General features: G+C 35.2%; 1 protein-coding gene across 3 annotated transcripts in view; it reads right to left on the bottom strand.

Moving 5' to 3' along the window:
* Ptp69D (Protein tyrosine phosphatase 69D) overlaps window positions 1-27,867 on the bottom strand; it is a 150,060-nt gene that overhangs the window by 35,229 nt on the left and 86,964 nt on the right. For all 3 annotated transcript variants that reach the window (XM_081762316.1, XM_081762318.1, XM_081762317.1), the window contains exons 16-22: window positions 23,111-23,255; window positions 19,736-19,940; window positions 15,830-16,015; window positions 10,603-10,798; window positions 9,022-9,157; window positions 4,583-4,732; window positions 1,096-1,266 (exon numbers count right to left, since the gene is read on the bottom strand). In XM_081762316.1, the coding sequence (XP_081618442.1) occupies window positions 1,096-1,266; window positions 4,583-4,732; window positions 9,022-9,157; window positions 10,603-10,798; window positions 15,830-16,015; window positions 19,736-19,940; window positions 23,111-23,255 (1,189 nt within the window). The remainder of the gene's footprint in view (window positions 1-1,095; window positions 1,267-4,582; window positions 4,733-9,021; window positions 9,158-10,602; window positions 10,799-15,829; window positions 16,016-19,735; window positions 19,941-23,110; window positions 23,256-27,867) is intronic.

The following is a 27,867-nucleotide window of genomic DNA, read 5'->3' as shown; positions in this document are numbered from 1 at the left end:
CTTGGTGGGATCTCATGTAGTTCGAATCCCATATTAAGCTTTTGGTCCACTTCTCATATAGCATCGGCGGTGAAACGGACGCTAAACTCCAATCATTTAACATAATTTGGAGTGCTCTGAATAACTGGATGGCCATGGGTGTAGCTCGAATCTCAGCCACCTCCACTTGGTGAGATCTAGGTCATTTTAGAAAGAATCATTTTGTAAAATTGGCGAGTAGTTGCAAGCTAATGTTTTCTACTGATATTTAAATATATAAAATCACTCTCTAGAAGAATAAATAAAAATAAATGAAAATGTCAAAGTTAGAGTAAAATTAATCATTATCTCAGCTACAGCTATAGTCCACTATGTATTTTAAAATGACTATGACAATTGTAACAGATATATGCAAAACATTTATCAAACGTACAAAAATCAGCTATTCTAAAAAGAAACTGTCATATGGTCAGGAAGTTTTTTGAAGAAGAGCGCCTCGGAGACGGTCGTCAGATTAAATTAAAACTGGTTTAAACATAGAAGAAATAATAATAATAATAATAATAATAATAATAATAATAATAATAATAATAATAATAATAATATTGTTATTATTATTATTATTATTCCAATAAGTGGGCCTATCATTTTAATTTACAATCAACTTGTGTTCATACGTAATTTAATGGTTAGTACGTAACGACCTACAATATGCGTCGTCCCAAGTCAGACTCTAGTGGACGCTCAATTTTTTCTGACACTACGTCGTGAGGACAAGTGGAAAGCAAGGTAAAGAAATAGTGGACTATAGGTTAAGAAATATACAAATATATAGAAATTTGTTGTATGTCCAATTACATCATCATTTTTATATGCACAGAACTCTGTACATATTAAAGCCCACTCCGTAAATAAATACACTACAAAGAACTAGTCCTTTAGTTTTCACTTATTGTTATGATTATAATAATAATTTTATAAATTTATATTATTAAAATATATTCTTAAACAATGTACTCAATAGTAACAAAGTGGACTTTACAGAATTTAGTCGATCTTTCTATTTTTTTTTTTTTTTTTTTAATCTAAACCAATTAACAACCACTTGATACTTACCTCTATGAATGATGCATTAATGTAGGTCGAATGCTCCCTTCCTGGTATTGGTGTTAATATCACTCTATTTCTGTCATACGGGATAACTAAATCATTCCTATTTTTCATCCGATTTTCATCACCACCACCTACTGAAAATGACTTGCGATCTTCAATGACCTGAACCAGTTTCTGGGAATAAATAATCAAATAAATGTGAAATGTAAATTGCATCTCCCCGGACACACACACACACTCACAATCACACACACACACACACAAATATATATTATAAGAATATTTAAATTTAATTTGAAATGTGCTTCATCATAATGAAAAACCAATAAAAATATAGTCTTAACTGTATTTTCTGCCTACTCAGGTTCATGCAAGCGCCGGCAAGTGGGTTCCACCGATAATACTGACTCTGGTATTTGTCTCTGCAGAAAGGTATGACACTTCCTAAGATTCCCTGAGGGACTGTGTCTCTCGGTCTGCATTGCTGCCATGTAACGAGACGAGAATTCTTTGTGCGTGTGACAAATAATTGTTAACAAAATAATCGTTAACAATAATCGACGCGAATTTGCTATCGGTTGTGATAAATCTAATAAATTCGCGCCTAAGTTATATGTTGGATTTTGAATTTTTTACATTTGTTTATTTATTTTCCTCTACCCCAAGGAGAACAATCTTCACTCCGTTCTCCTTTATAATGTTAGAGTGAGAGTAAGGAAGTAGCATATCCACTTTCAGCATGGAATTCGCATAGTTTGGAAGTCTACCGTATTCTCCACGGATGTTTTAATATAGAAGATATGCCCATAGCTACACTTATCCCAGTATCTCGCTGAAGCCAAAAACGAGTGTCATTAAACCTGAGTGGCTCCTCTCTTTTCTGTCAATTTTGACTCAAAACATTAGGTTCTCCGTATGTAAACGGGACACCTGTTCAGTAGTACTGACATTTTATTTTCCTTTTTTTTTAAATATTAATTAAGGTCTTGGTGTTAATGATTTAACTGATTTTGGATTTATAATTTTAATTATATGTGACGCCTTATAGGTGTTTACAGAAATTTTAAAGGACATTCATCAGACACGACAACACTTCGTCTTAAAGACCAGTTCTCATCTTTCATTTTTTTTTTTTTTTTTTTTTTTTTAGTCACAATCGTAACATAAATGAAGTTTAAAGTGTGTATGTGCAAATGAGTGGGCGTGGTATTATTCTACTTTTTCTTTCCATTAACATTAACGTTCGCCATATAATGCAATGTATCGATCAGCGTACCCCTATCTTTCAGATCCAATTGAAACAATAGCATAGGAAAACTTAAAAACTACTAAACATTTATGTGTGAGCTTATACGTTGTATTACATTATATGAAATGTATTACTGAAATACTTTGTGTTACATTTATAGTATCAATTATTCACGTGTTTAGTGTACACTAGACGCTTAATAATTACATAGAGAAACAGAAACATTTGAATTTGGGTGAATATTTTGCGGAAAATAACGCATGCCTTCGGGAATAGTAATCGCGTTGCCTTTCGCCAAGTATTTTCCTGTGGTACATACAGAAGTCAATTCTGAATAAAACTGATAACTCAAAGTATTAACAAAAATAAAGTAAAACTATTTCAGTTTGGTATTTAAGAAATGTTATTTATTATTATTATTTATATCAGTGTGTCCCTTTGTTTTAATTCGCTTCGAATTATTTGAAAACTAAAATTGCTTTGATCACTTCAGTTACACTTTGTGTAAGCAGTAATATCCTTTTCCTGATGCTTCATGTTCGTTTAATTTCCAAGAAATAACATGGAAGATTTTCAGCTTCAACAAATGAGACACTGTTTATGAGATGAGTCAACAAAGATGGTGGAGTGGGCATGGCGAAGCTGTGATGTATAGCTCTATGATTTTACTTTATTAGAATATCCTCTATATTATAACATCCTTGGTACTTTATGAAACGAAACCCACTTGTTTTTACAACGAACTAATCACACACATTTCCTATAATCTTGATTTAGGATAAATATGGGTAATCTTATTATATTTTCACTTAGTTTTATATATAAAATTTTGCAGTTATTGTGTTATAAAATTCCTGATTATTGACATGGTTATAATGACAAAATGCCTTATAAATGGGCTTAATTTACAGCCTTCGAATGCATTAATTTTCTGGAACAGTGTTAATGAAGTATAAAACAAAGTTATTGTTGTTTTTTTTTCTCTCTCTCTCTTTTGTTTTTACAAACCTCCACACTTTTTTTGTTATGAACACATTTCATTAATATGGTTGTTATAAATGAGACACCATTTCATCATATATCAAGTACAGGAAATGAATGAATGACATGCATCGTACATGCCCAGTATGATGAATACGGACGAAGCATAATTAACAGTTAGTGAAAGCGATGACTTATTCAGGGATCTTCTCTTACTCCATCGAGTAGTGTCTGTCTATATTATATGTCCGTATTGTGTAACTGAGATTACTTATTCCTCAGAACTACGTTCTATAGACTCAGCCAGAAAAATGTATATACTCTTTGTTATCCTGTATCAGGATATGCATTGACAAATTGTTCTAAAATTTAAATATGTTGTAGTATGGTTTTTCGCCCAACAGATGTCGGCATTGTCAACTGTTTTCAGTTAAAATGATATTGTAGTGCGGTTTTTCGCTCAACAGATGTCGGTACTGTCAGCACGGTTAGTGAGATAAGAAAATGGCAATGCTTGACGTTTGAGCAGCGTTAAGTACATATTGAAGTGTTTTATTAAATCTGGGAATGCCATTGAAGATCTTACCCCCATGGACTTCCTCTCGTGGGGAACTGTGAAGCATGTAGTGTATTCAAGTAAGCCCTGCACGCTCGAAAACCTTCGCCAGAAGATTACAGAGACATGTGCATCGGTCTCCATTGATACATTGACTGCTGTAGCTGCAGCGACCGCTGGTCGTTCTGCTGTAAACATATGCTTACTTGAAGGTTTGCAATACGTTTGAACAAAAATGTAATTAAGAAATATGATATATAGATCTTTTATTCTTAAATAGTGTATACATTTTTCTGGCTGAAACTATATAGAAAACTGTAGAAATATTGAATTACCACGCAGAAGGTTTTCTTTCACATCTGTACTTTTAGAATGTCTAGTAATAAAAGCTATCTACGTTGTTCACTGAATATATATACAGGGGTGCCCACAGAGGGGGGTATGACGCAAACTGCGTCATTGAGATATTTGGGGGGGTTAAAAATCTATATAAATATGTTTGAGAGGGTGTAAAAATTAATCGAAAATATTTTTTTTCAAGAACACCTACAGATAGGCAATTGAGGGGGGTGCGTCATGGACATGAGGGGGGGGGGCACCACTGATATATATATATATATATATATATATATATACACTGTTACACTTTAGTAAATTTTAAACCTAAGGAAATGCAGCGCTACTTTCTCCAAATAATTACTTACCTCAAACTCCTCTTCCATTTTACACTTTTCTTTCCCATTTTCTCTTTGTCGTAACGACTCCACAACACTCTTCAGTTTTGATATTTTTATCTCAGTATCTCCAAATTGCGCAACTTCCATCAAAGCTCTATATATGAAGATGTATTGTTTCTGTCGAAAATTAAAAATATATAATTACTCAAAACATGAGGTGTTATTTTTATTAATGTACTTAAAACTTCGAAACACTACAAAACATGAATTTATATTTATCTAAAATCAAGCCAATAATACTTTAGTACGTAAAAAAAAAACAATAAAATAAATAAATAATTAATATGCAGCATATATCTTTGACGTAGCATATAATTTGTGTAATCCAATACCATAAACCAGTGATAGCCAAACCGTCAATCGCGAGCTACTAGTAGCTCGGGACATTTTCGGTAGATCGCGTTCACGCTCCGGTTGGCTAACCTTGATTCCTCCACTAAGCTGACTCCTCTACTGAGTAAGATTTAAAAAAAAAATAATAATAAAACATAAAACAAAAAATTAAAAAAAAAAATGGTAGTCCTTTTGGTTGGTAGCTCACAGTACGATTTAAAATCGGAACGGTAGCTCAGAAGCTTCATAAGTATGGCGACTACTGCCCTAAACGATCAAACGACATTTACTCACATAAAATAGGCCATACATACAACGGAAAACATTTAAGTACAATATCATATACACTGAATTAACATACACAACCACATACACGAGTAACAACCGTAATTAGCTGTTCTCACTTAAAGAGATTCGTGATTTTTTTTAAGTTGTTTGCTTTTACACAACCAACAAAAGCTCCAATTTCACTTATTGCGTGAAATATGTTAATATTTAGTTGATATTCAATAAATCTTAAATTTTCAACAATTTTGGAAACTTCATATGAGTTTGGCACGCGCTATTTCTTTACATCATCGCCTATCTTGCTTTCATCTTAATCGCTATCAGAGGGATTGTGTGTTTGTGTCATTGTTCCTCACGACTGCCTCTGGGTATCACTGAAACTGCCACTGCATTCTGCATTCTTCTGCTTGCTACCTGTTAAACACTAACACTTTTGTACTGTATTATTTCGAATTATGCAAACAAGTGTTTCACAAGTTCCGATCTACCCACAAGTTTTACAGTTGTTTCCAACACGAGTTATAATGGAGAATTAAATTTTTGTTTATAAACATTTTCATAGAAATGATAAACGCAGCATTATTAAAATAGTAATGAAATATTTATTTCTGAAATATAACAAAAACACCCATGTCGTTTTTGAAAAAGTCGTCTAAAAATAATCTCATTTCCAAGAGAAAACTGTCCCTTTTCCTCGTAAAGAATAATTTACCTAATGTTATAGAGTTTTTAATGAAATATTCATATATAAAATATGAACAAAATGACATAACTCGTTACTGAGAAAAACAGTCCCAAAAAAACTCACCCCCAAGAATAAACTAACCCTCGTAGATGTTTGAACAGCACAATTTAATTCATATTGTCAGATTAATGAAATATGAACAAAATTGCCAATCATTTTTAAGAAAATCGTCTGGAAAAAAGTCCTCAAGAATAAACTATCTCTCGTATTTTTTTTCAAGGACAAATGAATTGTGCTATATTGTCAGGTTATTAATGAGATATTTATTTATGAAATATGAAGGAAAATTGCCTGATTCGTTTTTGAGAAAATCGTCCGAATGAAAACTCACCTTCAAGAATAAACTACCTTTCTCGATTTTTTTCCAGAGCAATGACATGCCACAATATGGGGTTGTTTTTAGAAAATTGATTTATGAAATATAAAGAATATTGTTAGAGCAGTTTTTTTTTTTTTTTTTTTTTTTTTTTCTGAAAGAATCGTAATATTTTATTTTTATCCTTAAGTAAACTATCCTTGCTTTCAGGAGTAGAAAGAAAATTTGAAAATCCACCTGGAGAATTACATTAAAACCGTAAATTTAAAATTTGGTTGAGATACGTTAAACGGCATGGCCTCTAGATAACTGTATACCAGGATGAACAGACGAATAGGTATCGAAACATTACTTTTTGGTATCTGTGGGCCATGAAACGTGCAAATCCCTTGAAATTTCAAACTCGATTTTTTCTCACGATCACTTTCTTCTCTCCTTTCGTCACTCGAAAGTAATAATAAAAGTAAGCGAAACAATTTATCGATTTACGAATAGTAAGAAGTCAAATTAACTTTATGAAAACTAGTTCATATATATAAACAAGCGTGTCTAAACCTCCCCAAGACGGAAAACGAAAATACAGGCCAACACAGAAAACATGACACATGCACAAAAGAAAGTACAATACGTAAGGATCAAAAGTGTAACAGATGTAGCGGTTAGTGTTTACGACAGCGATTGAGTCGATTTCCAGCCGCGAAGAAGGAGTTCGAATGTGCATTGAACCATTCGCTCACTGAACCTTCACATCATCGCTGTGAAACACTTTCCATTTCATATTTCTCTTCTTTTCTTCAAAGGCCCGAACCAGTGTAAGTGGGGTGTGTGGAACAGAACGTCCCATCGTTTCTTCCTTAATATCTCCTGCACAATGTCCATCACTTGCGGGTGAGCATTGTCTTCCAGAATAATGACATCAGATGCCAACATTCCCAGACATTTCCTTCGTGTGGCTACACGCAATTCAGCGTCGCGGTATAGCGCTCTACATTCACTGTGATGCCGAGTTCCTTGAACTTTAACAACAACGATCCTTAACGGTCGAAAAATGCTATAAGTATAATCTTGCCGGCATTTTCATTTTCTTCGCTTTCAGTGAGGACGGATCCTTCTATTGCACGGTTGCTGCTTTACTCAAGGGTTCAAAATAATACCACGACTGTCGGTCCCTGCCGTAATGTGCAGAAGAAAATCATCATCATCGCCATATCGACACAGGTGCTCCAGACACGCATCCATGCAGAGATGTTTTCGGTCTGCAGTAAGAGCTCACATGACCTATTCCGTATACACTTTGCGACATAGGTGCTTCTTCCGCACGACAATGCATTCTACAACGCGAAATACCAAACTCCATAGCCATCGTACGCACATTTTTCCGTCGATGTCCATGTATGGCAGTGTCAACTCTCACTACGAGGTTATCACTGATAATGACATGTGTCTGACCTGGATGTGGAGAGTCGGTCGTGTGTTTCCAATATTTCCGAAACATTCGTGCCTAATTCTTTACAGTTGTCTTCGATACACACTTCTCCCCATAAATTATACACATTCTCCTGTGAATTTCACTGAGTCGACGTACCCCTGCTGACAAAACTGAATCATAGTGCATTGATCAACACGGGACAGGTTTTAATAGGCGTCATACTTCTTCCGTGCCACCACAGTAAAGCGCCAGGCATTAACACCTCGTCTGGTATACATACACCTCTATTATAACTGTTGTGTCATTCGCTAAACACACATTTTCTTAGTGTTGCCCGGGGTAAATGTGCATACTATATATATATATATATATATATATATATATATATATATATATATATATATATATATATATATATAGTAATTTATACGAAAATGATACATACATATTAAATTTAGACACTCAGAAATGTACTACAAATATACATAGATATGACTGATGCATAAGCAGTTACTGCGTCAATGTATTTATTTTCTCACAAACTTTCTTCTCTCGCTCTCTCCAACTTACGATATTGTACACCGCAATCATGTATGGGATAAAGGCCTATATTAATTGTATTGCATACAGCAACTCGGAAAATAATTATGAGATGAAATGTATTCTCACAAACTTCATTAAAGAAATATTTGGTTAACTTTAGGTCACACAGTCACACAAATACACATATTCATAGTGAATCTATTACGACCACCCAGTTCCTCATTTAAATGAGCAATTAGTCATTTGATGGCGCGAAGCCTGAGAGAGATACAAGCCAAATACTAGAGATGGGACAAGGTCAGCCTGCTTATGTGCGCGTATAGTAAACGTACTATTTTAGTATGGTGTTTACGTTTAAAATAGCTGCTGCGTCTAGACAATGACAAACAAAGCTGTTTAATTGACCAAATACACATTGAAAGTTAACAATTCAAAAGCAACTCCCATAAATTCACACATCTGCTTACTCAATTCACGATTCCATTGATTTAAAAATGCATTTTTATTATTATTCCTCACCTAGCTTTAAATTGCAGCCCTTCAAGTTGCTGAAAACCCCTGGGAATTACTTATTGTGGCATTTCAGCCATTATTACTCCAGCAAAGGTAGTACAACATTAAAATATTTTTAATTTTCTGTTCTGTTTATAATTATGAAAAAGAAGCAAATTTACTGCGTTCTTCTCTTACTGCTCCGTTTACACTACACTCGTGTTATTAACTGTAATATAATGTTGACACATGTAACTTACCAATGATTGCACGAGAAAATTTCGTTGATGCCTTAAATCACAGACTGTATTGAAAATTGACACCTCTTTTTCTTCGTGTAACTGCTGCAACAAAGAATCCAAAGCAACTAAAGTACCAGTTCTTCCAACACCAGCACTGCAATTTAAAAACATGGGAATATTCTTTTAACTCATCTCGAGTTGAAACACACTTTCTTTTACTGACTAGCCATAAAACTACACATGCATAGTAGTAGTATATGAAAGTAAAATGAAATGAAATTTTAGTTTAATGTGCCACAATTATAGCTTTAGGCTAAAGGAGACTGATAATTAATGACGTGGATGACTGCGAAATTATTTTTGTGCTCTCACCGGAAACTGAATGCGAGACCATGTGCAGCAAAGGCACATTCGCAAGCAACCAGACCAACGAGGAGGGCTGATTATATGAAAGTGTATTAAGAAAAGGCAGAATTCTGAGTCAGTTCAAGTAACAAACACATCAACACCAAGATAGGAATGAATATTTTACTGAATTTGACTAAAACGCAATATTCACATTCTGATAACTATTCATGCAGAGAGGGCACTACAGCCAATTACAGTCATAAAATTACTAGGATGTGCTGAATTATTGAAATATCTCAGCTATAATCGTGTCAAATTCATTGGACTTTATTACTATGCATGTCCATTTTTTTCTTCTTTCTTGTTACTATTATCATGTTAATGAAGCAAAACGTCTAAAACATTTCTTAATGTACACAATTTCTTGGATTGGAGTTCAGCATCCCTTTAAGTACCACGTCTATATGAGACATACACCTACAGCTTAAGACAGAATCCGCATTACCGTCACTCATTCAAGTTTCAAGACTCTCCCATTAGGAATCGAACCCAGGACCTCGTGCGTCCTTGGTGCTCATTAGCTCAGGGAGGAAACATTAAGATTTCTGCTTCGACTCTCACTAAATGTAAATCACAGAACTGGAAAAATACAATCGCACTAAATCGAAGTACTGGAAAAATACCTGACACGCTTGTTAAAATTGAACATTTTATCAGAGACGTTAAGACATTCCCTGGACTCATTTAAGTCAAGTAAGCGGATGTACGTCCAGATCGTCATTTGAATTAATTGAAATATTAGACAATAAGAGGTAACAGTAGCTTTCTAGATTCCCATTGACAGTGTCATTAGAAACAAGAATCTGGAGAATGATTGTCACTAGCACATGACGTTACAGGCTGAATTGACCAGGAGAAAAAGAGGATGAAAAGCAATTATCTAGTTAAGAAGGCTCTAACACTTTTAATCAACAACACATAATTGACTTATTAACCTTCTATTGAACGTTTTACTTCAGTAAATGAATAAAGAGCTAAAACTGATGTTCATCAACTTAATATGGGTCCAGGCTTCTGTTTCAATTAAAATGTATAAACTCTACTAATATGAGATGACGTACTAAACATGGAGTACAGCGGATAATAATAATAATAATAATATAAACTAGAATACTGATATTATTACTATTATTCGTATTATTAAATATTTGTTAACACTCATCTTAAAACTAAGCGAAAATTGCAACATACCTGCAATGAACAAGAATTGGTCCTTTTTCTAAAGAATACACTTCATTCACCCTTTTAATGAACTTCAGAATTCCTGATGGATGTTCAGGTGCCATAAAATCTTTCCATACTAAGTAATGATACTGAATAATGCTTCTGTCTTCCTTCTCCTTGTTTCCATTTAGTTTTGACATTTTCAGTTCTCTTATAATATAATCTTTGGAGGAAAAGAAGAAGTAACATTACAACGTTTGTATTTACGGAAATGATATTTGTACTGCAAAACGAAGTCTTGTATTTGTTTTAATTATGCAGAAAAACTTCCAATTACTATACTTGATCAGCAGATGCAACAGTTAGAAAACGTACACAAAATTCTATATTTAAACAGTTACTTCAATTAGAACTGAATGAAACTTTTAGTTTAATATTCCACATTCATGTACTGTAGACTAAACCAAACAAGTGATACATAGAAGAGAACGAATGAAAGTATGTTAGTGGAATGGTATTCAAATGGGATGAAAAGGAAAATATCGTTTTGTTTGTTTCGGTTTCGACAAAATTGTATACCTATAGTTTAATGTGGGTATGAGTGTTACAGAATTATCTTCTGGAAATTCTCATGAATCATGTCGAAAAGTACCTCACGAAATTAAAATCGAACATAATACGAGTCTAAGCTCTTGTGATGGTATTTCAACTACACGTGCGCATTATCATGTTTAGCGTTAGAAAACATTTGTCAATAACTGTAACGATACGGTTATTTTCTCGTGTCCTGTAACAAAGATATACATCAACACTTTAATTTTATTACGATAATATTGAAGCAATGTGTGCAAAAGTCAGAAAAAACTAACGCATAATCCACTGCATCTCGGTAATGGGGAGCATATGACATTCTGGCAGTGCCGTACGATACCAATACACCAAAAAGCTCAACATTTTAAATAGTCCTTGTGTGATTGTATATAACCAGAAGTTACCAATGATATAATTCAATCATTTCTAAAAATAACTTCTTTCCTTTCTACTCACCTCAGAACAAATTGGCTAAAACTCTTCGGAACTTTCCAGATTGTTCGAAGATAAACAGTGCTTAAAAGTGATACTGATACTTCAAAATTATAATAGACGTGCGAAATTATAATTGTGTTCCAGATAATCAGTATTACCAAAACAGTGAAAAATGAATGGGATATTTCTTTCTTAATAACACAAAACCTCACTGTTTTCTGTTTCTCGTTGTGTTCTGTGCAGTTGGCGGGAGAAACAACAATCAGGGGTTGAAGAGAACAAAGGAAGTGGAATGTTGGCTTCTGATGAAACAAAATGTAGTTGGCTTCCTGTGCACTTTCGTTAGACACTTTACTCTAAAAAATTACTTTAATTTCCACTAATACGGCATTAATGCAACTAAAAGTACTTATCGTTAAATACGTTCAACATACAGTTTGCTTGCAGTGTAAAACTATAACAAATTCAAGATATTTGAGCAACAAGCAAACGAAAGTAAACATGGTACAGTGCAAGCCATTGTTTCAACGTAATGCTTAATTAAAAAAAAGCATGTAACCATCGTACCAAGGATGCAAACTGATGGGCAAAGTATCTCACTTAAAATACAGCAAAGGTATAAAGTACTCCACGGATCGTGTCATGACCGAAATGATGTTGATATTTTGCATTTACGGAAGTGCTGAAAGACTGTGCATCCGTGACGCGAATTTGTGAATGTGAATATATAGAAAAAATAATAAATATGTTAACGTGTAATTAAAGTGTTCCTTATGCATTAATGTTGTTGTAGTGTTTATAGTATTTGGTAAGTTGGATACTATGTTCTAGCGATAACACGTTTTTCCATATTTCCAATATATTTTAGAGCTCCCTAAAAATTATATTTGCCATGTTAAATCTTCTTCGACGCTTTTTTTTTAGTTAGGTGGGTTCGGATTTTTGGATCACTTCTCCATATATGCTATGACACTACATTGCACCACATCGTTCTTACACAATCTCCCAACTTATTCTTTATAAGGAGAAAGAGCCCGAGGCCAAAGAAGAAGTTAAAAAGAAAAGAAAAGCATATTTCAGTTTCACAGTCATGTCGCCAGATGGAATGACATGCACTGAATGTTAAGGAATTTAGGATTTAGATTTCTAGGCTTTCGGCACCTATGGCCATCTTAGCCCGTCACGTATGAAGGATGATGTCCCTCGGTGAGCACACTATCCGGGAAAAGGGGAGGAAGGAAGCGGCCTGGGACCTATATGTTAGGAATTGCCAACTTAATTCCACTTATAAAAGTATCTCACTTATCCAGTTTCCTACGTAGCAGGTTGAAATAGCCGATGTCTTGCTTATAGAAGTAACACTGAAGGACAATATTCTCAATAATAGAGGTTTTATCAGTTATCCAGGTTTCAATGTACCACATTTTCCTCGAAATTTTGAAAATTATAGGCACCATATATACTGGAGTGAACGACAATGTTCATGAAGTAATTTCCTTTATAATTGGTAAGAATACTTGCTTCGGTTTGTGTAAAAAAATTTATATATACTTCTCAAGATATACCACGCATCATTATTTGTGCTGTATGACAACTCATGTTTATCCATAATATATTTTGTATAATACACCATGTTTCATAAAGAATATACGTATTTTGAATGCATATATTTATTAAACTTTAAGACATACGAATACAAAATTTTACACACATATTTACGAACCTCTCAAGTTCAAATTACAGTTCAGTTCAAAGTTCAAATTACAGATGTTCAATATGTCCTCCCAGCGACACGAACAATATCACATCGTTACTCAAATTCCTCCCATACTCGGGCAAGCATGTCCTGCGTCACTGATGTTATGGTAGTACGGATCTGGTTCTTCTTCTCTTCCAGGTTCTGTGGGAGTGGCGGTACATAAACGTTGTCTTTAACGAAACCCCACAGGAAGAAGTCTCAGGGTGCAAATCCGGTGACCGTGGAGGCCAGCTGTGAAATGCTAAGTCGCCAGCTCCTTGACGACCAATCCAACGGTTCGGTAGAGTTTAATTCAGATATTCACGCACTTGGCGACTCCAGTGAGGGGGTGCCCCGTCTTGTTGAAAAATGAAGTTGTCTTCGTACAGCCTCGGAAACAAAACCAGTTTTGTAACATAGCGAGATACTGCTGACTGTTAACCGTGTTTCCATTAAAGAAGAATGGGTCGTAAACAGATGATCGGGATATCACACAAAACACATTGAAATGAAATGAAATCTGTGTTTTACGTCCCACGGTTATGCCGGTTAGCCTAAAGGAGACGGTGATGATGAGAGATGAGTGAAATGGTGGAATGGAGAAAGTGGGAGGAAACGGGAGAACCCCGAGAAAACCCACGAGCACGGTGTTTGTCCACCACAATGTTCACTTGGCGGGAGTTGGGATCGAACCCGGGACCCCAAGCACCAGAGGTGAACGCTCTACCACTGAGCCACCGCGCCCCCCACAAAACACATTGAGTTTGGACGAATCTCGTACATGTTCAATGACTTCGTGTGGGTTCTGTAGGGCCCAAATTCGAACATTTTGTTTGTTTACCTGACCACTAACACAGAAAGTCGCTTCATCACTGAACACGATGCGTTGTGCAAAAGTGTTATCATTGTCAATAACATCCAGAATCTCGTTACAAAATGCCACACGTTTGCGTGTCATTAGGACGCAGAGCTTGTAACAGCTGTAACTTGTACGGCTTCATAACCAACGGACGTCTCAAAACACGCCAAATTGTTGTTGTCGGCACTTGCAGCTCCCGATTGGCACGACGGGTTGATTTTGAGGGACTACGTTGGAAAGCAGTTTGAATTCGTGCAACATTTTCTTCAGGAACACGAGGGCGGCCAAGACTCTTTCCTTTACATACACATCCTGTATCTACAAACTGTCGATACCATCTGCGAATGTTCCACCCATTCGGAGGATCAATTTGGTACCTCAATTTGAAACGTCTTTGCACTGTAATCACGGAATTGCACTTCGCAAACTCGAGAAGACAAAATGATTTCTGCTGCGGAGTAGCCATTTTAAACATATAACGATTACCAAGCAAAACAGAAGACAACTGACATCTAGCAGCTATTAATATAAACTAGACTATGTATACGTTTCTCCAATAGCCGAGCCGAGGAACAGTGATCGATAGTTTGGACAAAATAATTCTTCGTAATACGTATATTCTTTTTGAAACAGCCTTTATAAGGCAAACAATTCTTAGTCTAATATGCTTCTATATTTTATAATGGAAATAACATGATAGATTTTCATGAAATTTGATTAAACCTAGTTTTCGTAAACGATAAAACAATTTAGTTAGGTCTCAACTTTGATTAAATTTAAGGTGTGTGAAAAAAAGAAAAAAAAAAAAAAAATGAGATACCTAAAGTGAGACTTGAAAACAGCTCTACAAGTGTGAGATTACAGATATCCAAATATTTGTTTCTGCAGACGCCTCTTTTTTTTTCTTCTGAATTCAAAATTGATGTTCATCTCTTTCTCACACTTGTAATCTCACTCAGGCACTCAAAAATGTTGCTCCCGAAGACATAACTAAGAATTTTCCTCAAGTCAAAATTTGCCTTTCTTTCTCGCACCAAGAAATGAGTTTACATTAATCTTCATGAAAATTGTAAAGAGTCATTTTCAAGATAAAGTTCAGATTGCCACTAAAAATCATGTTTCTATGGACGTCACTAAAAAGGCTTTAGCGAAGTTAAAACCTTATTTACTTGTTTTTCTCTAATTACGAAATTTTCATTCAATTACATGAAATTTGTTACAATTGCTTTGATTTTAATTTACGACTCTCCAGAAAATAATAGTTTGCTCTAAACCACATAGTACAATGAACATGTTTGATATGCATTGTACTGTTATTGAAACATGCAAAGTGCTGAATAAAATGGAAATTAATGTCTCATTTCTTTTTATAGCAATTTACTGTCATGTAACAACGATATTTCGTACGTAAGTGGATTTATTCTCACCGAAACTGACGTTTCAACGCACAAGAACAGCTGGTAAGTATGATCGTAATATTACCTAATGACAAAGTTTAGCACAAAAATTATTTTAGCTAATCTTAAAAATACCAACAAGACAAGAATGCATCTTTAGTAAAATTAATAAAAGATAGTATATTGAGTATATATATTATCTTTGTAACATCCATTTATGTACTTTGCACATACCTGAGTATCTTTTCTCCTTGATGTGAGTTACGGTTATGTCCCCGTGCGTTTTTTCCCCTTCATCTGGCCAATATTTTGCACATTTTGTTTTACTATACTCTTCTAAGTTTGTGAGCATTAATATCAATTCTAAATGTTGTTCCCAAACCATTCTCCAGAAATCACATACAGTATTGTCCATTGGTCCTAGAACAAAGATAGTACCTGCATAAGTACGTGTGTCACAGAAACATTGCTGACTATCCTAAGTACGTATAAAACTACATGAAACGACATATAATAAAGAGGTACTTCCGGTTGACGTGAAAAGTTGAAATTTGGCATGATTGTAGCTTTCCGGGACTAACCAACAGAAAAATTGCCAAAAGTGAATATTTTTAATTTTTAGGGGGTCTAAAGGAGGGGTAAAGAAATTCCCCATGTTATTTAAATGGGCTTTTTATTTTTTATTTTTTGACCTAAAATCTCATTTTTAGATACTTAATTGGAATAAAAAATTGAAATTCGGTATACTTGTACGTTTTCGTTAGCATTACCTAAGTAAATCACCAAAAGTAAAAATTTCAAACCGTAGAGTGGTTTTGTGGGAACTAAAAATCTTTCCCATGTTATTTATAATGGATAACTTCTATACCCCCAAAATGTTTAGGCACTTCCGGCAGGATTAGAATGATGAAATTTGAAATGATTGTAGCTTTCCAGGACTAATATACAGAAATATGGCCAAAAGTGAATATTTTTAGTTTTCAAGGGGTCTAAGGAGGGGCGGGGGGCAAATTATCATGTTATTTAAATTGGTGTGTTCTTGGGATACAAAATCTTATATTTTAGATAGTTCAAATAAAAATAAATAAATAAACTTAGAAATTTGACAGAATTGTTGGTTTAAGAGGTGCAAGGTCGTAGGCCGAGCAAACGCGGAGATCTGGGAGCGGAGCCCCCAGCTAGCCAAAGGCTACTTTACATATATATATATATGATCAGACAATGAACTATATGGGATGTTTTCTGCCACAACAACTATATTCTTGTACAGTAATAGTTATAGCCGGATAATCGCAAACGCTTCGTCCTTATAACCTTTATCGAGAACATCTTTGAAAAAGAAAGAAAAAAAATGAAATGAAATCTTTCAGTTTTACGTCCCACGGTTATACCGGTTAGGCTAAAGGAGACGGTGAGGATGAGAAATGAATGAAATGGTGGAATGAAGAAAGTGGGAGGAAACGGGAGAACCCCGAGGAAACCCACGCACACGGTGTTTGTCCACCGCAAAGTCCACACGGCGCGAGGTGGGATCGAACCAGGGACCCCAAGCACCGGAGGTGAACGCTCTACCACTGAGCCACCGCGCTTTAAAAAACATGTACAAATACTACTCGTACTTTCTAATTATATCTAACCTGTTTTCTGTATAGTCTTCTTTGAGATCACGTTCCTTCAAGTTCCCATGTTCCCACTTCTCATACGCAAATATTTAGGTTTCCTACATTCTCAATGACAAATCAATTCCAACCTGTCTTTATAGTGCATGCGAAATTGGTGATCATTTCTTTGCAAAGAATACATTGTTGACGTCTATTAAAAAGAAATGCGTTACATGTTATCTGAATTACCTCCACTGTAGACCTAGTGAACATGTTATCCTTAGCTTTGATTGACCAAAGCTCACGAAAGTACAACAAACGTGTTAAGAGAAGACTTCTGTATTTTACCTTTTAATTTAAACATTCTCTTAGACTCTTGAGCCTGAAAACTGCTTGCGTAGCATTTCTTGCATAGATATGATATCCCGTTCCTGACTAGCGCATTTATTTATAGATGACATTTTCTACACTTCTAACTCTTTAAAGAAGAGTATTTCAAAAAGTGTTTATAAATTGTTGATGTACTCGTTCTTGTCTACATTCTTGTATATTAATGAATAATAATTCAGTAAAATTAAACTTCACCTTCGTAGGTCTTATTCTTGTTTTCACCAGAATTTTCGGTAACTCTTACCTGTTACCTTTAACTAGAGACGAAATATTTCGACAAGAAACAACTTGTCTGATTACATTACGTTTGTTTTCTTCAAATTCTTTCCCAAAATTCCTGGTTACTTATCTTCTTTCTTTTTCCTCTTCTTCTTTCATTAGGCAACACTGCAAAAACTGGAGTGAAAGAGGATTTAGGATTTCGATTTTTGGGCTTTCGGCATCTAAGGCCATTTAGCCCGTCAGGTATGAGGGATGACGTCCCTCAGCGAGCACACTATCCAGGGAAAGGGAAGGAAGAAAAGACCTGGGTCCTACAAGTTATGTACTATCTCGGCACTTCCCTGATGTTAATGAGGAAAACCCAGTAAAACCTCATTCAGGATGACTGGCCTGGAAACGCTTTTTGCACTTTTTCGACTGAATGCACCCACCGGGAACGCTTGCATTGGGGAGAAAGAAACGCGGTTGTGTTACAGGCAAGTTCACTACACATATTTTCGCTTGATTTTCATCATTTGTGTCAAGTATTTTAGGAAATCAAATTAAAGAGTATCTTGCAGGTGTAAATACGGAAAACTAAAAAAAAGTAATCAGGAATTTTTGGAAAGAATTTGAAGGCGACGAAAGGAATGTAACAAGATGAAGCTTCGTTCCTTGTCGAAATTTTTTGTCCATAGTTAAAGATAAAAGGCAACAAAATATCGAACATTTAAACACTGAACATCATACGTATTTTGCTATCACTTCAAAAAGTTTCGAACTTCCATGCACTATCGTCTTCAGTTAACCTTCGTTTTAACATAGAATTATTCAGCTTTAATATCGTCCGTATCCTCCCCTACTGTCGATTTTTTTTTTCACCACGTGATAAATTAAGGAAACAACTGATTTTATATCACATCAATTCCTCTATAGGTGCGGAGTTAATGATATCTAAAGAGTGAAGAAATACACGACTGGACTGAAATTTGAACCCGCGTCCTTGGCTTACAGTACCGATTTGTTAACGACTACGCTATCCAGTCAGCTCCCTGAATATCCATACATTTTCACCACTCTTGAAGTCGGTGCTCAGCCATTTACATCATATACACGTGTAGACCGAGTCCAAAATTCTGTTGTGCTTGAACAGCAGCGCGTCTACACCCAGAACGTCTCTGATGGTTAAATAGTATAAACCCAGTGATAGTTAAACTACGGTTCGTGTGGCTCCTGAAAGGCTCTATCCGGCCCGTGACATGAATTTAACTGACGAACTTGACTTCACTTCTAATAGTAAGTTTGAATCCAGATTTAGTTCCCAACCCATCCCAGTTCGAACCAGATTATGAGAAACTTTTAGAAATGCATACATTCATTCATCACGTTCCCCTTAATAATCTCTGAATCATTAATAGGGCTTAGTATTACAATAATTTGTAAAATGTACCATTATTGTTTTCAATAAGTTACATTGGCCTACGTTTTTATTTTTCTTTTTTTCCTTGGAACCCTCCACCAAAATAAAAAAAAAGTTTGCCCATCACTGGTATAACCGTTAGAGGTGTTCTGAATGTTGACACCAGGTTATCCAAGCACGGAAGTCTGAACGGATCAGTACCAACCTCATGAGTGATGCAGCATGGCTGTTTATGGAACGGACTAGGTAGCGAAGCAGTTAACACTGGCACGGTCACCCAAAGACCTATGTTTGAATCTTGGTTCAGTCATGCATTTTTTTTTTTTTTTTTTAACTCTTTGTATACCAATGTCTTCATTAGTTTAACAAGCATTTAATTGGCGCAAAACTAACAATATGAATGCAACCAGGCCTGAAGAAATCCTCATTGAACTAGTTGGTATAAAGAAGACAAAATAAACTAATCTAGATGCATCAAGTATTGAAATTTTAAAATTCTAACTAGTAACATCGAAAATCAACTCTCACCTTGGGCACAAATGAATTTCTTCCTCTCCTTATAGCCTATAACAAAATTGGCATTTATATAATCAGAACCTGCGACACTGTCAATCTGAGAAAGCTTCACTCTCGTTTGATCGTATGCTTTAATATCTGGATAACGGTTCTTATACATGTTCTCCCTTGCTTCAGAGGCACGAGTTGTTCGATCTGGAAATCTGTCTGGCAAAAGCTGGAAACAAACAAACAGACGAAGGTAACATAATATGTAAAACAAAACTCGAAGGTACTAAAATACCAATCACCTGCAATCTTCTGATATTGTCCTTTATTGATGTCATGCACCAATGAAACAGTAGTATTTATTGCACCATAATTTTCACACGACTTCAGTACATTGGCAGAGATTGTGATTTTCACGGAAAAATGCTACACAAATACAACAAGGTAGTCCTAACTTGTACCGTAATTTATGGAACAATATGAATAGTTTAAAAATGTTAATATATTGCCTATCACGTACGTTTTAGTTTCATGAGCCGTGGTCAAGTACCAATTTCATTGACTTCTCTTCACCTCACTGATTCTCAACTGCTTCACGACATTGAGCAGTATCGTTCCTGGGTTTATAATGTTATGAAAATTCCAATTTTCTGACAGTTTAGAGCAAGTTTGAGATAGATATACGGTGCTAAGAGAAGATAAGCATGTCAAATACATGGAAAACAAATCTTTCAACATTATATTTTAAAATAAATACTTTTCTTTGTAGTGTTGGGTGGAACTGCTACAATATTGATCCAATGTTCTCGGGATTGCTGCCAGAGTAGGTGTTGCTGTGCTGAGCTTTCGTTACCATACAGCGGCAACATCTTCAAACGGCTGTATGGTAACGAAAGCTCAGCACAGCAACACCTACTCTGGCAGCAATCCCGAGAACATTGGATTAATAGTAGACGCCAGCAAAGCTTCAAGATCATATTGCTACAATATTGATTCAAATGTTCTTTCACGTACATGAAATAAATAAATAAATAAATAATAAAAAAAAAAGAACTAATGTGCATAAGAAGCAGAACTTGTTTATTATTGCTCTCATTGGGTGAAGCTGCTTTTCTTTTTTTAAAAATCTGCTTATATTTCTTGATGAATTACTACAGAGAGAAAAGTAAACTGACCTGAACACAAAATTAATAACAACTTTCAGCATACAATATCTTCACAATTTCATTCCTAGATGTTAGCAAATCATGTTTTCTTTTAGATGCAAACTCGAATAACTTTTCCACACAACCGAGAACATATCATCACCTGCGGACAATACTTGAGAGACCATACGTAATGCTCGAAGATGGACTCGGGGCTTCGTCCGTTTATATTAATAAGGTTACCCCGAGTCTGACTCGGACTTACGATTAAAAGTGTTAAAACATATTCACAGAAAATTGAACTCGTGCCAACGACTTCTATACACAAACACTGCGCAGGAAAATAAAAAAAGTTAACTAAAATTATACACCATTATATTATTATTATTTTATACTTATATTAATGTCGTTACCATGATAGGAATGCTTCCTGACTTTGCATTCCTGTATTCCTAATATATGCGGGTCAAGTTAATTCCACGTAGAAGGTTTTTTTCTTTTTTTTTTTTTTTTTTTTGTTTGTTTGTTTGTTTTAAAGGTGAACCATTATTGTTACCGCATAATACTTTGGAAGAAGACGGATTCCATTTACAGAGAGAAGAAAGAAAGACACAAAAGGTGCTAATGTGGATCAAATCAATTGTTAAAATTTAATTGTACCTAAAAATCTTGACATGGATCACTGAAGTCATATCTGTACTATTAATGATAACTAGCAAACCCGCACGTCCTGCGCAAGTGCAGGACACTATTGTTGCCTGAATGATTGAATATCATACAAAATTAAAAATATTTATGGCTAGCAAAGTAGTTTTACCAACACGTTAATAATATCTTTAATTAAGAATTTCTCGATAATTACTCAAATTTAAGACGTGCTCGAATCTAAGACGCAACCCGATTTCGCTGGGTTAAAGTAATGAAAAATAGTAATACGTTCCGTTTTTACTATTACTGAAGCGCTCTTTGATATTGGTCATTTTCAGTGATTTTTATATATCCCTCTCTCCCTTCCCCATATTGCGGGGCACGGCATGATAAAAATTATCCCAGGCCCGAATGGCATGTATGTTGAAATTTTGATCGAGATCGGTTGGGTGATTCAAGAGTTAAGTTCTATTTATTTTTATATATTAATCTCCCCTTCCCCTCCCCTAGGTTCTACCGTCAAAGTGAAAATATTTAAAAACTTTCCAGGCTCGAACTTCATCTATGTTGAAAATTTGATCGAGATTGGTCAGGTGGTTCAAGAGTTATTAAGTTTTATTTAGTTTTATACATCCCTCCCCTTCTCCTACCCTAAGTTCTACCGTCAAAGGGGTATGATAAAAACCACTCCAGGTCCGAACCTCGTCTATGTTGATAATTTGATTAAGATCGGTTCGGTGGTTTAAGCGTGATAAAATCACAAAGACAGTCATTTTTATTTTTATTTATTTATTTTTACATATATGGACCTCCTTCCCCTCCCCTACAAGTAAAAGTAAAATGATGAAAACATCCCAGGTCTATGTTGAAAGTTTGACCGAGATCGGTCGGGTGGTTCAAGAGTTATTAAATTTTAATCATTTTCATACATTTACCCTCCTCCTCTCCTCTCCCCTAAGTTCTACCATCAAAATGAAATAGAAAACTTCCCAGGTTCAAACCTCATCTATATTGAAAATTTGATTGAGATCGATCGGGTGGTTCAAGAGTTATTAACTGACAAACATGGTCACTTTTATTTTTATATTTATTGATTTTTGTACATCTCCCCCTGCTTCCAAACCCCTACGTTGTTCAGTCAAAGTGAAATGGTAAAATCCATCCTAGACACGATCATCATCTATGTTTAAAATTTGATCGAGATTGGTCATTTGGTTCAAGAGTTATTAAGTTTTATTTAGTTTTTTATGATCCCCCTCCTCCCAAACCCTACGTTCTACCGTCAAAGTGAATAGCTAAAAACACCTCAAGGCCAGATGCATCTAAGTCAAAAATTTGATCGAGATCGGTCGGGTGGTTCAATAGATAAAGTATTACAAACATAGTCACTTTCAATTTGGATCTGATTTTTTTTTTTTTTTTTTTTTTTCACAGGCATTGCTATTAATATATAGATGAAATTTAAAATATTTCATTACATTTTCTAAAGTAGGTTTCTTTTCCCCTCACGGCTAAAGTACATGAATTCAAATCTTTATCAAGAAAACGTACACATTATGTTTCTGCACCTAACATTGCAGAATTATTAATTTTGACACACACATACCTCGAATTCATGTTGAAATCCATAGTCAGAGTCACGATGTCTTTCAACAAACGCAGCAACTAGATCATCTTTGGCAATTGGAGTCATATCTGGTGGACTTGAAGAGACAAGTACATGTCGACCTCGTAAGCTACGACACAAATGCCTTAAAAACCAAAGAACAAAGTAAAGTTTCCAGCTTTCCACACATTATTTATTAGCATAACATATTGTATACAATCTAGTAATAGAAACAGGCATCCTTAACCCTGACATATACATTCAGCTGGTCGATTCATTTATGGAATCTATGAACTATAGCTATTTCAAGACTCAAAACAATAGCCCTCTCATCTTAGGTCATGTGAGTCTGATGGATAACATCGTCCTTGTGTGTTAAGTTTCCTCGTACATGCTGTGTTGCATGCCTGTTGTTACACCTGTAGAATTGGTAATTGTTTGCGATTGACGAAAGACTTGTTCCTGAATAAATTTTAAGAGAATGCTCGACATAGTCGAAGACAAGCCTAAGGCTCGATTGTTATTTGTTTAACATGATAAAGACTACTTTGTATTTAGTGTATGCACTTTTCACGGATAAATTCTAGTTTCATTAGCGTTTAATGTAAATAAAAAAAAAAAAAAAAAAAAAAAATGATAGATTTAACCAAACTTAAAATTATATTGTGTCTAAATCATCATGCACAGTTTTCGAGCAAATCATAAAGAACGATACCTATATACATATTCGTAAACCTAAATATTAATGGTGTACGATGACCTCGCCACCAATTAAAATGAAACCGACAATGAATGTAACTGAATCAAACCTTTGGTTACTATACTAGCAAGATGATAGGACACAACATGGCTGCATGGTTAAAGAGATATCGCTCAAAATTACAAAATTATGATAACTCTACAACTACTATTTTTTTTCTTTAAATATACGAGGGCTGTCCAGAAAGTACCAGAAGTTTTGGCCTATCGCAGCAGTGAGCGGGACTAGAGTCGCCATCTTGGTATCAGAACATTGCCACACTCAGTATGCATCCAGCTAAGGTAGCGTGAGGATTGTGACGCTCTTACTGTGCTTTCTATGAGGTGTTACAATGTACGCTGCAATACAAAATACTGCCTCTTGTGAGGTGTTTTTTTTGGCAAAACACTGAGAAAGTTAAGGCGAGTGATTCAAAACAAGCGTCGCGGGAAACTTAGCGCGAAGATTTTTTTTTTTTTTTTTTTTTCACAACGCACCCCACACACGGCCAAGCGTACATGACGCCGCCGTACTTGACGCCGAGCGATTACCACCTCTTTCCAATGATGAAGACATGGCTCACTACACAGCGCTTTTATACTAACGCCGAACTGCATGACGCTGTAAGTCAGTAGTTGAAATCGCAGGCGGCAGATCTGTGCCGCGACGGTACGAAGAAACTTGTGTCATGGTATGATAAGTACCTTAATTTGCATGGCGATTAAGTGGAAAAATAGCTTAAAGTGTACCTTTCAAATGTATATAATACAATTCTGTTTGTTCATTCTGTTACTTTATTTCAAAACTCTGTTACTTTCTGAACAGCTCTTGTAGCATGGTCCAAGGTAACATATATGCTGATCAATAGACCACATCAAGATAAACAAAATTACGTAAGTTCTCGCGCGCTGGTTTAGAGAATATCGAAACAAGCTAATTTATATTACTTTAAAATGTACGTCGCTCGTTGCGAATAATAATTAATAGTTTCTACTCTACTAGAACAAATTTTTATTTCTTTATATTTACTATGTATTAAAAAAAATACACATTTATGTAGAAGATTGTCTTGTAACTAGAGAAACTGAACGTTAGTAATGTACTGTCAAGGGCTCGCATGATCATTCTACCAGTTCTCGCTAAATTAAAAGTTTGGGTATTTCTTGTGTTAAGCAATACCGAATATTATAGTAGTTGTACCTAAAATCACGATTAAGTTTTGCAATGACGATATGTAAATTCCATATGATACTACGATAACGTTTTATATCATTCGTGTTTTTCTATGTACGTTTTGAGTATATTACGCCATCAACGCAACTAATTCATTTCTTTCTTTTCTTTCTTTTTTTCTTTTTTTTCATTTTAACATGTTTCAGTTCTCTTTTTCATAGAACGGTAATACTTAATTGCAATTATGGTCAACTGTAAATAAGGTCTTAATTTACTTAACTATACGGATGTATCAAAAATGCGAGGAAATGGCCAGAAGCTCTTGCTTTCACCATGACAGATATTTGCTAGTAATGTAAAAAAAAAAAAAAAAAAATGATAGGTTGGTATCTCAATAATGTGTACACTATTTTTTTTTTTTATTTTGACAGGTTCTATTAAAATTAGTCTCAGAAAAAAAAAAAAAAAAAAAAAAAAAAAAACCTAGGCAGCGGCGGCATCATGAACTTAACACCACCGAGCTGTGATTAGGTTCTCGCATCTTCAAGGAAAATCGGTACAAACCAAACGTGAAGAGATGGTAGTTGTATATGGTGAGGAGATGCTCATCATATGACGGGTGAAATGCTGGAAGACATAATCAAATGTACTCGTACAAGTCTACAGGATGATACAAGAGAAGGTCGTCTCTCAACGGCTAGACTCAAATTTGCTAACAAAAGTTGAGCAGTTAGTGCTTGACGATCAATGTTTGACTATTAATTGTTCACACAGGGAGGTGAACTTTAGTAGGGGGCTGTTCACACTGTATTTTATGGCATTCTACATACAATAAGCATCACGGTGAGTTCCCCGACTGTTGATACCTTTTCAAAACAGAACATATGGTGTGTGTGTACAGAACATGTTGGACCTGTACTGCAAGAACAAGGACACTGTTGTAAACATATTACTAATTACGAATGAATACTGGGTGTACCTATTTGACCCTGAAACCAAGCAAACGAGTAAAACATGGAAACATACGTATTTCGTCCCAATGGCTAAAGTTGTAGCATTCACCTTCAAGATGCTAAATTGACTAATTACTTACGAAAAAGGGACTACAATCACAGAGCATTACAGAAACCTGTTGCAAAAGTCACAAGATGCAATCAAAGGAAAGATACGGGGTTTACTCTCGAAATGTGTGTTGTGTTGCTGTAGCAGACAATGCAACTGTGCATCGAGCAGCAGATACATTCACTTTTGTGCGCCAATGTGGCTATGAAATTTTGCTCGCACTCACTACATTCATTCGATTGGGCTCCGTCTGATTACTTCTTCCCAAATATGAAGAATCATTTGTGTATTAGGCATTTGCGGATGGTAAGGTCATTAATGTGTTAGAAACCTACATAATTTGCCTCCAACTCGGAAGACTTTTATGTAGACAGTATTAATGAACTGATCCAATGTGAGAAATGCAAGGCAATATGAGATCAATATGTATAGAAGGACGCGCCCGTGGGCCATTCTGCAGATCCCTAATTTCATCTGTATCATGGTAAGGGTCAGAACCTTCTGGCTTCCTCTCATATATGTATCTAAACGGAGTGTATACAAATGTATGTCAAATATTTTAGGAGTGTATTCCTCTTAGTCAAACAATGAAAGGCAGTTCACACGAACGCAGTCTGGAAATTTATATATTCTGAGATATTCAATTGTTTTATAATTTAAATTATTATTTAAAAGAAATAAGTTTATTCTGCTAGAGTTGCCCCTTTTTGTTAGGAAATTAACTATTATTTATGACAAGTTACTTTTCGTTGTAGAAAAGTAAAGCACGATCGTGCTGAAATAGCTTTCCATTTGGAAAGCAACCTTCTATGTATACCTTTCAACGGCGTTCCCGCAAATCTGGTTCATGCATATCATCCATGATCACTTTGCTGGAATATTGCGTTAAAATTTGGATGTTCGTTTCTCTAGAAACGAAATGGAAGAGATAAGGGCTTTTGAATGACATGTTCCGTCATCGGATTGGTATCCAAAGATTTGGTATATCTCAGAACACTTAAAATTCATTGCTTGCACAACTCTTGTGCTTATCGTTGAGCTTTTAAGACTTAGTGAGAAGAAACGAGAGAGAACTAAAAGAAATCCACGCGCAGTGCTTATCCAACACAAAGTCCACTTGGTGCGAACTGTAAACGAACCAAGGGACCCCATGCAGCAGAGGTGAGCACTCTATCACTGAGTTCACCATGGTCCAAGAAAAAAATATTTAAAGTTGCCTCCACTGCTAGCTACACGAAGACATGCTACGTCATTCGACGTTCCCCCTGTTTATCATTTCTCATTTCATTGAGTGATCGGCTATCTCGTCGATTGCGCCAGTTTCTAATTACCATATTGGCCTTAGTATGACCTTGAATATAATATAACCCTGAGTTTTTTAGATGACTTCAATGAGAAAAAAAAAATACCCAGCATAAAACATCGGTATTACCCACAGTTTAAGATGTACATACATATAATGGAAAACTTTATTTTCTATTTCCTATACAGGTCTGACCTCGACGAGTCACACAACTGTATCGTACGGTCGCTGGAGTGATACAGATGGTACAATTCTGCGTGGCACGAATTATTTATATATATATATATATATATATATATAATTTTTATTATTATTTATTTATTTATTTATTTTTACATGTCAAGGGTTAGGTTGTGATTATAATACGGGACTGCTGTTTACAAAACTATTTTTATATTTAAAAAAAAATATATATCGAACAACATTCGGGCCAACATGGTATATGACAAACAGTATTGTCAGTTGTCTACGTGAGTGTAA

Source organism: Thermobia domestica, chromosome 6, assembly GCF_964235325.1.
Source record: "Thermobia domestica chromosome 6, izTheDome1.hap1.1, whole genome shotgun sequence".
Lineage (NCBI taxonomy): Eukaryota > Metazoa > Arthropoda > Insecta > Zygentoma > Lepismatidae > Thermobia > Thermobia domestica.
Note: the sequence above shows the minus strand (reverse complement) of the source record. Positions and strands in the feature narration are given on the sequence as shown.